This window comes from Vulpes lagopus, chromosome 5 (assembly GCF_018345385.1).
Source record: "Vulpes lagopus strain Blue_001 chromosome 5, ASM1834538v1, whole genome shotgun sequence".
Classification (NCBI taxonomy): Eukaryota; Metazoa; Chordata; class Mammalia; order Carnivora; family Canidae; genus Vulpes; species Vulpes lagopus.
The window spans coordinates 3,522,363-3,534,310 of NC_054828.1; the positions used below are offsets into that span (position 1 = coordinate 3,522,363).

The 11,948-nt window shown below is 58.7% G+C and overlaps 1 protein-coding gene across 1 annotated transcript in view; it reads left to right on the plus strand.

The window, feature by feature from the left end:
• The window catches only part of CELSR1 (cadherin EGF LAG seven-pass G-type receptor 1), a 134,153-nt gene that overhangs the window by 43,481 nt on the left and 78,724 nt on the right, over positions 1–11,948 (plus strand). Inside the window, exon 2 of the mRNA XM_041754704.1 lies at positions 10,668–11,306. Within this exon, the coding sequence (XP_041610638.1) occupies positions 10,668–11,306 (639 nt within the window). The remainder of the gene's footprint in view (positions 1–10,667; positions 11,307–11,948) is intronic.

An 11,948-nucleotide genomic window follows, 5' to 3' on the forward strand; every position in this document is an offset into this window, starting at 1 on the left:
CCGGGCGGCCTCACCCCCCACCCCCGACCGGAGCTGCCAGTTGGCTTTGAATCCTCGCCCCCTGCCTGCAGAGGGGCCTCCAGCTCATTAATTTCAGGGGGTGGGAGTTGGGGGGTGGCTACAAAGGCCACGGGCGGGGCGGGGGGACCCACCGAACCAATAGGAGGAAGGAGGCTCTTCTGCCAGAACCACACGTGAGGTGGGAAACAGCTTTGTCCTGCTGTGTGAATACTGGGGCTGATTTCACCATCTGGATGTTGGGAGGGGGCCCAAGAGACGTCATTAAAAGACTCCACTGAAGAAACCCACGTAGGACAGAATGACGATGAGAAGAAAGGGCATAGCTCACGTGCACGTTTTCTCTATTTGCTGCAAGATGAACACGCACCCGGAGGGGGGTGTAACTTCCCTGTGCTTCCTCCACAGACTTCCTGGCCAGTCCTCTAAACCACGGTGTCTTACCCTGCCAGTGTCGTGCTAAATCAGACTCTTCAAATTTAGGATAGGAATTTCCTTAGCAAATATTTAACCAGGACAAAAAAAAAAAAAAATTCCTTGCTTTTCTGTTCTCAGCTCTTGTGATGTAAGTTGCAGATTAATAGACGTCTAGGCCAATATTTGATCTTTTCTGCAGAAGAAAGTGATTTGTCAGGTCTTCACTCCACTGCAGGGAAGGGTTCCCAGGGAGCAGAGATGACCTGCTGCTGTTGGTGGGTGGCCAGGTTGGCCGTTTGGTCCCCCAGGTGCAGAGAGCATTCACTCCGGCCTCTCCCACAGGGCGGGGATGCTGCGGGCATGACCCCGGTGCCTGGCCGGAGCAGGTGTCATGTAGAGTGGCCGAGAGGGCCTTCCCAGGGTGAGGGCAGCTGCCCTCTGCCCCGGGGGAGTCCTGGCCTCTGACTTGAGGGGGTCAGGGGGTTAATATAGCCTCACAGTGCTATTTGCATGTCAAAGAGGTCTCAGTAAAATTATTCTGGAAGGGACTTCAGGGCCCCTGAGCCCAGAGACATTTGGAGACCAAGTGCGTGAGCGTGGCCCTTCTATCCCTGTCAGATGCTGTGCAGTCTCCTAAGGAAGGCTAAGCCTGTGGCAGGCAGCTACTACCACAGGCCGGGCTGTAGGCGAGGGCCCTGTGCCCTCCGGGGCTGAGCAGCCAGGTGGGGGGCTGGTGGGGGGCGTGTATACGTCAGGTCCCCTTACCTGCTCCCCACCACCTCAGCTGGCCCACCAGCACCTCCCATTCTCTTCCCCATCCCCTGGGCCTCTGGATTGAAGGCCTTCGGGGCTCTTTCCCACAGGCGTGTCAGAGCTGGGCCAGGTCTGGAACCCACAAGTGCATCGGAACTGGGCCGGGGTCTGGGAGCCCACGGGCAGGTCGGAGCCGGTTGTTGGGGGGGTTTTAGGAGCCCGGGGCCGTCTGATTCCTGTGTTGCTCTGGGCTCTCTGTGCTCACTGGTCCTTACCTGGAAGCAAGGAAGCAGTGTCTGATGCCGTTGGTTCCACTTGCCTTTGTTGTTGCACATTTGCACTTAAATAGGTACAAATTATTGGTATTAGACATCCTTACAGCTCCCTCTCCTCATTAAGCCTCTGCAGTTAATAATTATTTTCTCTCTGTAAAGTGTTCGTGTAAAACATCAGGGAGCCATGTGGAGGCTGCGAGGCCTCCTCCCGCTGCCGTGGCAGGAAGATTGCAACCTGCATCCCCGTCACTGGAGGACCCGGTGCCCCCGGCGCAGCCCCTGAGCCTCTCTGGGCCCCACGTCCCTCGTCCTCGGGGGTGTGGAATCCACTGGTGTGTGGCTCTCTCAGCCCTTGCAGACCTCTAGGGAGCAGGAGATCCCATCACCCCGGTTTTACTGGTGAGGAAACTGAGGCATGGGGAGGTTCAGAAACCTCAAGGTCACGGAGGTGAGTGGCAGAGCAGGACTGTCTCAACAGTGACTGTCAGTGCCAGGCGGATGCGTGGGGCCCTTCAGCGGTGTGTGACCCAGGTGTCACATGAGAGCACCCTGGCCTCCTGTGTTGGTGGCAGCCGACCGCACCCGCCAGGACTCGAGGGGAAAGGCACACAGATCTCGCCTGTTGGTGGGGGGGTTGGCACAGTACTTGGGGCCGTTTATTCAAGCCATCAAGCCCGGGACAGGGAAAACCTCACATCCTTCCTGAGCTTCTCACAGTGTCCCCACTGGAGCCAGAAACTCCTCTGCCTCTCTCCTTTCACGCACATGACCCTCCTCGCCACCCCGTCCCCATCTAAAGAATTTGTACTGTTTCGAAGAGTTCAAATAGAGGAAATGTGATCACAAATGCATGCGTGTGTGATATAAAGAACAACGGACACATGTTACGTATTTGATTGTGGGTTCTTTCTGCGGCTGTGTACAGTCATATGTGCACCATATTCCGGATTTGGGGTCCCAGAACCATCTGATCCCAAGGGTTTCAGATAAAGGATTCTGGACCTGTCTCGTTCCGTTGTGGGCGTTTCTGGCATTTGTATAAACGGGACCATCCTGTGTTTCCTCATCAGCAGCCCGCCTTTCCTTAGCGCCTGTTCTGGTGTCCCCAGCTTGTGGTCAGGTCGCTTGCACCATTGCATGGCGTACAATCCTATGAACATACAGTTCTCTTTTTTCTTTAAAATATTTTATTTATTCATGAGGACACATAGAGGCAGAGACACAGGCAGAGGGAGAAGCATGCTCCCTGTGGGGAGCCTGATACAGGGACTTGATCCCAGGACCCTGAGATCATGACCTGAGCCAAAGGCAGATGCTCAACCGCTGAGCCCCGCTAGGGGCCTCTGAACATAGGGTTCTTAGTACACCTGTCCTGCTGCGCACGTATTCTTGTGTGCATCTCCTGGCACGTGACGCATGGCTTCCCCTGGAGTATATTGGGAATTGCTGGCTGTCGGGCATGGGAATGTTCTCCACCCTTAGCTAACTCCCGGTGTTTTGCAGGGTGGTTGGACCAATTCCCCTTTGCACCAGCAATGGACAAACCTTCCTCTCTTGCTCGTCCTTGGCATCAATTGTTGGTGCCTGGCTTCTTAATTTTTGCCAGTCTGGTGAATGTAAAATTGCATCTCCTTGTGGTTTCAGTTTGCGTTTCTCAGATTACTAATGACATTGAGCATCTTTTTATTTGTTTCAGGGTCAGCTATGTTCCAGTCTGTGGATTGTCTCATCGTTAATTTTTAAATCGAAGTTTTGGCAAAGTACCTGTTGTTAATGTCAAAATTAAACATTTTTCTTTTATGTTAGTGTTTTATGTATCTTAAGAAATCCTTACGAGGGATGCTTGGTGGCTCAGCCATTGAGCATCTGCCTTCGGCTCAGGGTCCTGGGATTGAGTCCTACATTGGGCTCCCCAGAGGGAGCCTGCTTCTCTCTCTGCCTGTGTCTCTGTCTCTCCCTCTGTGTGTCTCATGAATAAATAAATAAAACCTTAAAAAAAAAATCCTTACCGACCTCAAGATCACAAACATAATATTGCAGGATCTCTTCTAAAATTGGGTTTGCCTTCACATTTAAGTCTTTAATTCACTGGAATTTATTTTTGTGTTCGGTGTGAGGTAGGGATCCAATTTCATCTCGTCCTCCATATAGAGAGGCCGTGGTCTTGGGACCCCTTATGGAATAGGTCCATGCTCCCTGTTGCCAGCTCAACATGTCAGGTTTCCATGTGCGTGCGGGAGTGTTCTGGGCTCTCTATTGCCTGTGCGTCTGTTGGTTTGCTCTGTGCCAATACTCTGGTTGCTGTAGATGAAGACAAGTTCTGCCTCTCATAGAACTCGTCCCCTCCCTTTTTTCAGTCCCGTTGTGGGACTCGATCCCAGGACCCTATGATCACGCCCTGAGCCAAAGGCAGACGCTCAATCCCTAAGCCACCCAGGCGTCCCTGCTGTTGGGCCTTTATGGATGCCCTTTGTTGGTTTAAGGAAGCACTGGTCTCTCTTGTGTTTGCCAAGAGCCTTTATTGTGAAGGGTTATAGAACCATAGTTATCTTTTCCTCTACTTACTGAGATGCAAATATGCTTTCTAAAAAAGGTGTGGTGTTGTGTTAACACATTTTCCCCTAGTGCTAAATTCCTGAGATAAGTGCAGTTTGGTCTTGATAGGTCGCCTTGTCTCATATATTATTAGATTTACTTGACCTTTTCCTTTGCAAAGAGGTGTTGCATTTGTGCTCACGAGACACTGGGCCTGTTCATTCTTCCTCGTGCTCTCCTTGTCTGATCTTGGCATCGAGGTTACAGCCACCTCACTGAGTGAGGGGATTGTCTGCTGCTGCTGCTGCCACAAATTGCCACAGACTTGGTGGCTTGAGACAAGCCCACATTTATTCCCTTGCAGTTGGAAGGATGAAGGGCCTATGCCGGCCTCCCTGGGGTAGAACCGAGGTGTGGCAGGGCTGGGCTCCTTGTCAAGGCCTTCGGGGACCTGCGGGCACCCGTGTTCCTGGGCTGGCGGCTCCTTCCTCTTCAAGCCGGCTGGGCATCTCTCTGGCCCCACTCTGTCCGCAGCTCGCTCTCTCTCCCACCTCCCTCTCTACTTGGGAGGGCCCGGTGATGATGTGGGGGGCCCACCTGCAGAATCGGGGCTGCTCCCCCTATGTTAAGGTCAGCTTATCAGCAACTTTAACCCTTCCCCACGCCTAGCATTCTGGCAGGTTCCAGGCTCTAGGACCCTCCCCTCTGGGGTGGAGGGCACTGTTTTGCCTGCCACAAATGGCCTTGGTAAGATTGACAACACAAAGTGTCCTGCCTGCCTGTGCCTTGGAGCTGCCACCAGGGTCCGCTTCTGCTGCCCAGACCTAGCCTTGGCTCTTGCTTCTTTTGAGCTTCCCAGGAGACGGCAGGGACAGCGTGGGTTCGGCCATCAGAGGATGTTTCCCCCCGAACTGAAGAGCATGATGCTCACAGAGCCAGGCCCAGATTGCAGTCCCCCACTGCCCTGGGCGGCGGCTCTGGCCTTCTCGTTCCGGGGGTACTGCAGGGCTCGGGACTTGGGGAGCCTTAAACTTGGTCGCCCGTGGTGCCCAGGGACAGTCAGAATTTCGGAGGCACGGCCGGTGAGCCCAAGGGTCGAGGGCCAGACGTGAGGCCGGTGCAATGTGTTGGGGACACAGAAACGTCCAGTATTAAATGAAGCTAAGGGAGCATTCTCAAAGCAATACTCGCAGGCGTGTGTGTGCAGAACCCCAGCTCAGGACAGGAGCATAGAAGGAGGAGCGGCCCACGTGTGCACTTGCTCACAAGCACACCCACCTACCTGTGGGGAGGCTGGGGTCACCCGCCACTCTGACTGGCCAGGGGGCTGGCGAGGAGCTCGAGGCGGGGTCTGTCCAGCTGGGTGGTGGATGGCACAGAGCCTGGGATGATCCAGACTGGCTCCTGCCCTGCCCAAGTGGGTGGGGTGGCGGTTGGTCGCTTGTGGGCAGCAGGGTGGGCACAGCAGCAGGGTGGGCGCAGGCGCCTGGGCTCCGCGGCCACCAGGCCTGTTGTGCTGCTGTGTTTGTTAGAAACCTCGTCTTTAGTGCCCACGGCTGTCTTGGGCTGACAGCCGCTCCTTGACATGTCCAGGCCCGGAGACTGTGGGGCTGTCCCTGGGCAGGTGCAGGGACCACGTTGTCTTGCTGAAGGGTGTTGTTTGAGAACACGTAGGAGCTCACTAGCTCTTTCAGATGTGTTCTGGACTTTAATCATTGCCTCAGGGGACTCTGTGGGTTTTCCTGGGTTGGGACCTGAGGGTGGCTAGTGCTAGGCTCCAGCAGAGAAGAGTGAGGCTGGACCGGCTTCCTGCTGGCCCTGCTGACTGAGGGAGGCCCCGGGCCGGCCTGGCAGCTGCGGAGCACTAAACGCCGAGCCCAGCTGCTTCCTGTGTTCCTGGTTCTCACCAGAGGAAGAATGCAGAAACCTTTGTGTGGCTTCCCCGAGCGGGCTGGACTGGTTGTGACCTGTCCCCAGCAGACGTCCACAGTGTCTGGAGCGCTTGGGGTTGGGGCAGCTGGGTGGGGTGCCGCAGGCCCTGGTGGTGGAGGCCATGAGGCCTGCCTGGGAGCGGGCGCCCCTGCATCGCCCGTCTCTCCTGGTCCTAGCACCGCCCGTTTCAGGCTGGGTGACCACCACGCATCCCAGCCAGGGGTTCAGCGCGGCCAGACTCCTAGACTCCCGTCCAGCAGAGGTTCCTCCACATTGCGCAGTCTGCCCTGGACATAAAGTGAAGGGCAGGCACGACGGATGTTTCCCAGGGAACCTCTTGGTGTGGCCCCGGCGAAGCCCGGGGTGCCTTACCATGGCTGCGAGCCTCAGGCGAGGCTCCTTTCGCAATATTTGGTTACTCCACCCTGGCAGTAACCGAGCGTTTCCATGGGAGAGGGCTCCTTCCAGCCAGTGGGCCCGGGGGCGACACCCAAGGGCCCCTCCGTGGATGGGGCAGTGGTGCAGCATCTTCGCTGGTCGAGTGCCCGCTGGGCCCGACACTGGCATTGGCCCCGCCATCCCCCATCGCGCACGTCCCCCTGCTCCCATGATGTGAGCCTGCATCCCGAGATGCAGGTTCTAGGTTTGGCTCTTGTGGTCCTGAGAGAAGCCAGACGCCCTCCAGGTAGCGGATCAAAACAATGCACCTGCTGTCTGCCCTCAGTCTGGCCTCGGGGAAACGGCAAACCCCACGGAGGGAGGAATGCTGCTAGAAACCACTTCAAAGTCCCCTGGCTTTGGGTGGGAGCCCGAGCGGGCCCTCCCTACCTGTTGGGAGGCGTCAGGAGGGGGCAGGATGAGGGACCGGCGGGCGGCCTTTGTCTCAAACCGGCTGGACAGCAAACAGCGCCCTGGGGATCCAGCCACAGCTGGCATCGCGGGCGGTGCCCATCAGGCCTGGCTGGGCGTCGCCAGTAGGAACTGGAGGTGTCTCCTTGAGACTAGGGGTGCATTGGGGCAGAGTGGCAGAGAGCCACGGCGAGTGGCCTTGTTCCCTCCTGGCACCGGCTTTGTCCTTAGCTGCCTGTCCCCGAGGCCCCAGGTGTTCAGAAACTGCCCTCTCCTCCCCTGTGTGCTCAGCAGACCCTCCTAGGCCAGGCCCACAGTCCCCTGGGCCCTCCAGCCACCGTCCGCAGGGCTTGACCCCAGGCAATCTGGGCCTGGTGACCTCGGCTGGGCTTGATGGTCAGCCTCTCTGGTCTTCAGGGTCCTCATCTGTGGAGGACCAGCAGGGGGGAAGGTGTTAGCTGATTTGGGGGTGCTGCAAAGCTGGCTTGTAGCTGTTGTCCACAGCCACAGACGAGATGCCTGCGGCACTGGCTGGCAAGAGCCCCAGGCAAGGTCCGTGTCTTCCAGGGTGAAAACGGGCTTTGAAATGATAAACCTGCTGTGCAGGCTCTTGTAGGGGAAATAAGATGATACAGGAAAGTATAGAGAGGAAGGTAAAAATCACCTAATGTCAGCAACCCGGCACATCCCTAGGACCTGATAGCCGTTCCTCAAACTGTCCAGGGACGTGTGAGAAGGTGCCCCAGCTCGGGGGAGCCAAGGAGACATGACAACTGTATTGTGGGGTCCTGCAGAGGGTCCTGGCCCTGGGAAAGGGCAGCAGGCAAAACTGGGGAAGTGACGTGATACCGTTGGTTATAGGGAAGACATGGTGCTGAGGATGCGGGAACTCCGTACCGTTCCCCCCAGGATTCCCGTAAAGCTGGAACTGATCTAAAATACAAATGTATTGGGGATCCCTGGGTGGCTTGGCGGTTTGGCGCCGGCCTTTGGTCCATGATGTGATCCTGGGGTCCCGGGATCGAGTCCCGTGTCAGGCTCCCAGCATGGAGCCTGCTTCTCCCTCTGCCTGTGTCTCTGCCCCTCTCTCTCTCTCTGTGTCTATCATGAATAAATAAATAATAATCTTAAAAAAATATACAAATGTATTTAAAACAAATTCAGGGACCCGGGCAAAATCCCTGCCAACCTTGCGGACGCGTTGCCATCCCTGCCGAGAGCTCTCGGGCTCAGGGACAAAAGCATTTTCTCATCCGTGAGGAAAAGCGACTCACTTTCCCCCCAGCAGCACAGGCCCCCATCGGATCTGTCCCGTCCGATCTGTCCCACCGCCTTGGTTTGCAGGCCGCGCTCCCTGGTCGGGAAGGCCCGCTTCGTTTCCGTGGCACCCGTGGGTGGGCAGCCAGGCCCGTGTGTCCGTGGAGGCCCAGAGATCCAGCCCGGACGACGTAGGTCCGACGCGAAGCCGTCGTCTCCCGGGACGTGGGGTGTCCGGGATGAGCCCTGGTCTCAAAGAAGTTGGCGGAGGAGTCCTAGGAGGGGGCACGTTTTGTGTTCCCGACCATCAGCGTTAGTTTCTGTGCCGTGTGGTCGCAGTGTCCCCGAGGGGAGCCACCCGTCCCTGTAAGATCCCTGTTCCTGGGCAATCCCCCGTGCCCTGCCCTCCTGGCAGCCTGCGGGAGGCTGGTGGTTTAAGGCAAAAAGGATATTTCGTAATGATGGCCACCGGGAAGCAGGCAGGTCCTCTGTCCTGGATAATTATCCTGGGCCTCCGGGAAGAAAGAAAGGCATCGCCAGACCAAGAGCTTGCGTGGGAACCTGCAGACGCTGACGCTGTGTGTGCAGAAGGTTCTCAGTCTTCATGGGCTCCCGGGGGACAGATGTGAACAAAAGAAACAGGTCATGCCGCTCCCGGGCGGGAAGGTAGGAGAGCACGGGGGGGGGGGGGGGGGGGGGGGGCATGGAGGGAGGGCCCCTGTGACGGGACCCGGTTGGCCGAGGGAGGGCTCAGCAGCTGACAAGGAGGGCAGCACTGTGGGAAGGAGACAAGGGTGCAAAGGTCCTGGGGCAGGAAGAGGGAGCTGCGTGGCAGGGCGGTGGAGGGTGATGGGAACAGGTCACAGAGGACCCACCACCAGAGGGGGTACGAGGTGTGGGTTTTATTCTGGAAGCCACTGGGGGCCCCCCGGGGACTGGTGTGACGAGGTGGGCGTTTTAGGGTGCCTGCAGCGTGAGGACCACGGGCAACCGAGGCAGCCGCAGGTCCCGCCCGTGTTCCGGGGAGGGGAATAAACACTCTCCGTGGTGGGGAACGGGCTGCGTGGCGGGGACGGAGGGAGAGGACGGCACTCTGCCACTGGCTTCTCCCGACTGCCTGGCCCCAGGCCCGTGGAACGTGAGCTGCCGCGGGTGCTGTGCTGGGGCTCCGCGGACGCCGTAGGCAGAACGCCCTCACCTTGCGGCTCCCGCACCGACGCCCCATACCCACGCTGCTTCCACTTACGAATCCCGCCCCATTGGGCTTTCACGAGTCCCGGGTGGAATGGTTTGCCGCGGTCGGTCGGCGGAGAGCCGGCAGCGTGGGGCGTGGGGAGCAGCTGCATTTTCCTGTTTGGACGAGAGTTGTGACCCGGGGTCCCTCCCGAAGTGGCTCGTGGTGCTCCAGGGCCTGAGAGGGACAGTCCCCATGTACACAAGCTTGGTGCGTCCCACCCCCAGGACTTGGGGCTTTGTGCCTCCGCGGGGACTGTGCTGGGGTCACAGCGACAAGGTGGCCCCTGGGTTCTTGTCAGTGGTCCCGATGTTCCAGAAACAAGTGGGGAGGGGTCCCTCCCGTGGCTCTTGCGCCCTGGGGGGGCACCCAGGAGGGTAGGAGGGGGTCCGGCCAAGGCTCACTGGCCTACACAGATGGCCTGTGCCCCGTGGGACCCAGGGGTGCCCGCGTGTGGAAGGGGGCACAGGGGGTGGGGAGCAGGTTGAGGAGGGTTGGTCAGGGCTGCAGGGACTCAGAATCTGAGCCAAGGATGTGAACTTTGCCAGGTTTTCTCAGGGTCCCCCTGCACATTTGGGATGGGGCCTGGGGGGGAATGTGATGGCCCCTGGGTGGGGTGGCTGCACCTGTCGGGTGCCTGGAAGGCGGATGATGGTGCCGGCCCATGGTGAGCCCCTGTGGCCCCCTTTGGGCCGCTCTCTGACCCTGGGCTCCAACGATGATGGGCTCAGCTTCATAACCCGGATATCCCACTCATTCCCGTCTCAGGATCCTGAGTGCTGCGTGTCGTGCTTTGCTTCCCTGTGTGGGCTGAGGCGCACCTTGTCTCCTGCGTGTCTTCCCAGAGCAGCGTTTGCTGAGAGTCTCCTGTGTGCTGGGCGCGTAGGGATGAATAGGGTACAATTTTGGGGAAAAAAAATCAACGTGTTGACCAAGGCCATACCTGGATGGCACCGTCCTGGACACTGTGGGTTCTGAGTGGGGCTGGGGATGGTGCGATCAGAGCGGGGTCTCCCGGTGTCTGGAACAGGTGCAGAGGGGGTCAAATGGGGCTCCACATCCCCACGTGTGAGGTGGGGGACGGGGAGGCACCAGGCTGGGTTGTGGGTGGTCCTGGGATGTCCTGCTGAGGGCTGGGGGTTGTGCGGGGGTCCTTTGGCGCAAGGCAGGCTCAACAGGAGCTGTCCTTTGGGCAGCCGGGGTGTGAAGGGAGAAGGATGGGGTCTGGGAAGCCGGGGTCAAGGAGGTGGCCACCGGTAGGGACAGGCCCGGGGACTTGGGGGGGTTTGGGAGGCTCAGGCTCAGTTCTGTCCTGCTGAGCGCATCCGAGACCGTTCCCGGGTGGGGCTGGGGGCACCTAGGACCCCAAGTGACCCTGACCCTCCTTGTGTCCACAGACGGCATCCACAGCGTGGCGGCACTCTGCACCCTGCGCGTCACCATCATCACGGATGACATGCTGACCAACAGCATCACCGTGCGCCTGGAGAACATGTCGCAGGAGAAGTTCCTGTCCCCGCTGCTGTCCCTCTTTGTGGAAGGGGTGGCCACGGTGCTGTCCACCACCAAGGACGACGTCTTCGTCTTCAACATCCAGAACGACACGGACGTCAGCTCCAACATCCTGAACGTGACCTTCTCGGCCTTGCTCCCCGGCGGCGTCCGCGACAAGTTTTTCCCATCGGAGGACCTGCAGGAGCAGATCTACCTGAACCGGACGCTGCTGACCGCCGTGTCCACCCAGCGCGTGCTGCCCTTCGACGACAACATCTGTCTGCGGGAGCCCTGCGAGAACTACATGAAGTGCGTGTCCGTGCTCAAGTTTGACAGCTCGGCGCCGTTCATCAGCTCCACCACTGTGCTCTTCCGGCCCATCCACCCCATCACGGGGCTGCGCTGCCGCTGCCCGCCCGGCTTTACGGGCGACTACTGCGAGACGGAGATCGACCTGTGCTACTCCAGCCCCTGTGGTGCACATGGCCGCTGCCACAGCCGCGAGGGCGGCTACACCTGCGAGTGTCTGGAGGACTTCACCGGTACGTGGGGCTCCCCAGGGCCAGGCGGGCAGGGGTCCAGCGGGTTCCAGCCGCCTTTCTCCATTCACCCTCCCTCCCCGGGTGGTGGCCAAGGGCCCGGTGCGGGTATGGCCTCGTCGTGATGCAGGGACGGGCAGGAGGGTGGCATATCCCTCACGGTGCACAAGGTGGGCATCTCCCCCAGCGTCCCGAGGTCCCTGTGGACCCTGCGTGAATTGGAGTCACCCTCTTTTTTTAATATTTTATTTATTCATGAGAGACACACAGAGAGAGGCAGAGACGCAGGCAGAGGGAGGAGCAGGCTCCGTGCAGGGAGCCAGATGGGGGATTTGATCCTGGGACTCCAGGATCACACCCTGGGCTGAAGGCAGGTGCTCAACCACTGAGCCACCCAGGTGTCCCTGGAGTCACCCTCTTGATGAGGAAGATTATAATGTGAGAGCCACTAAAAACCCACATGCATGAAGCGACACGCGCTCCTTTAAGTGGCTTTGCACTGGAAGCACTGCATTCGGGCTCTCGGGTTTAATGGGCTGTCGCAGCCAGTATCACTGGGGGTAGAAGTCCTGAGCCGTTAATCACTGGGGTCTGGGAAGACGGTGCTCACACCCTGTTGTCACTACAGAGATTACTCATCTTCTT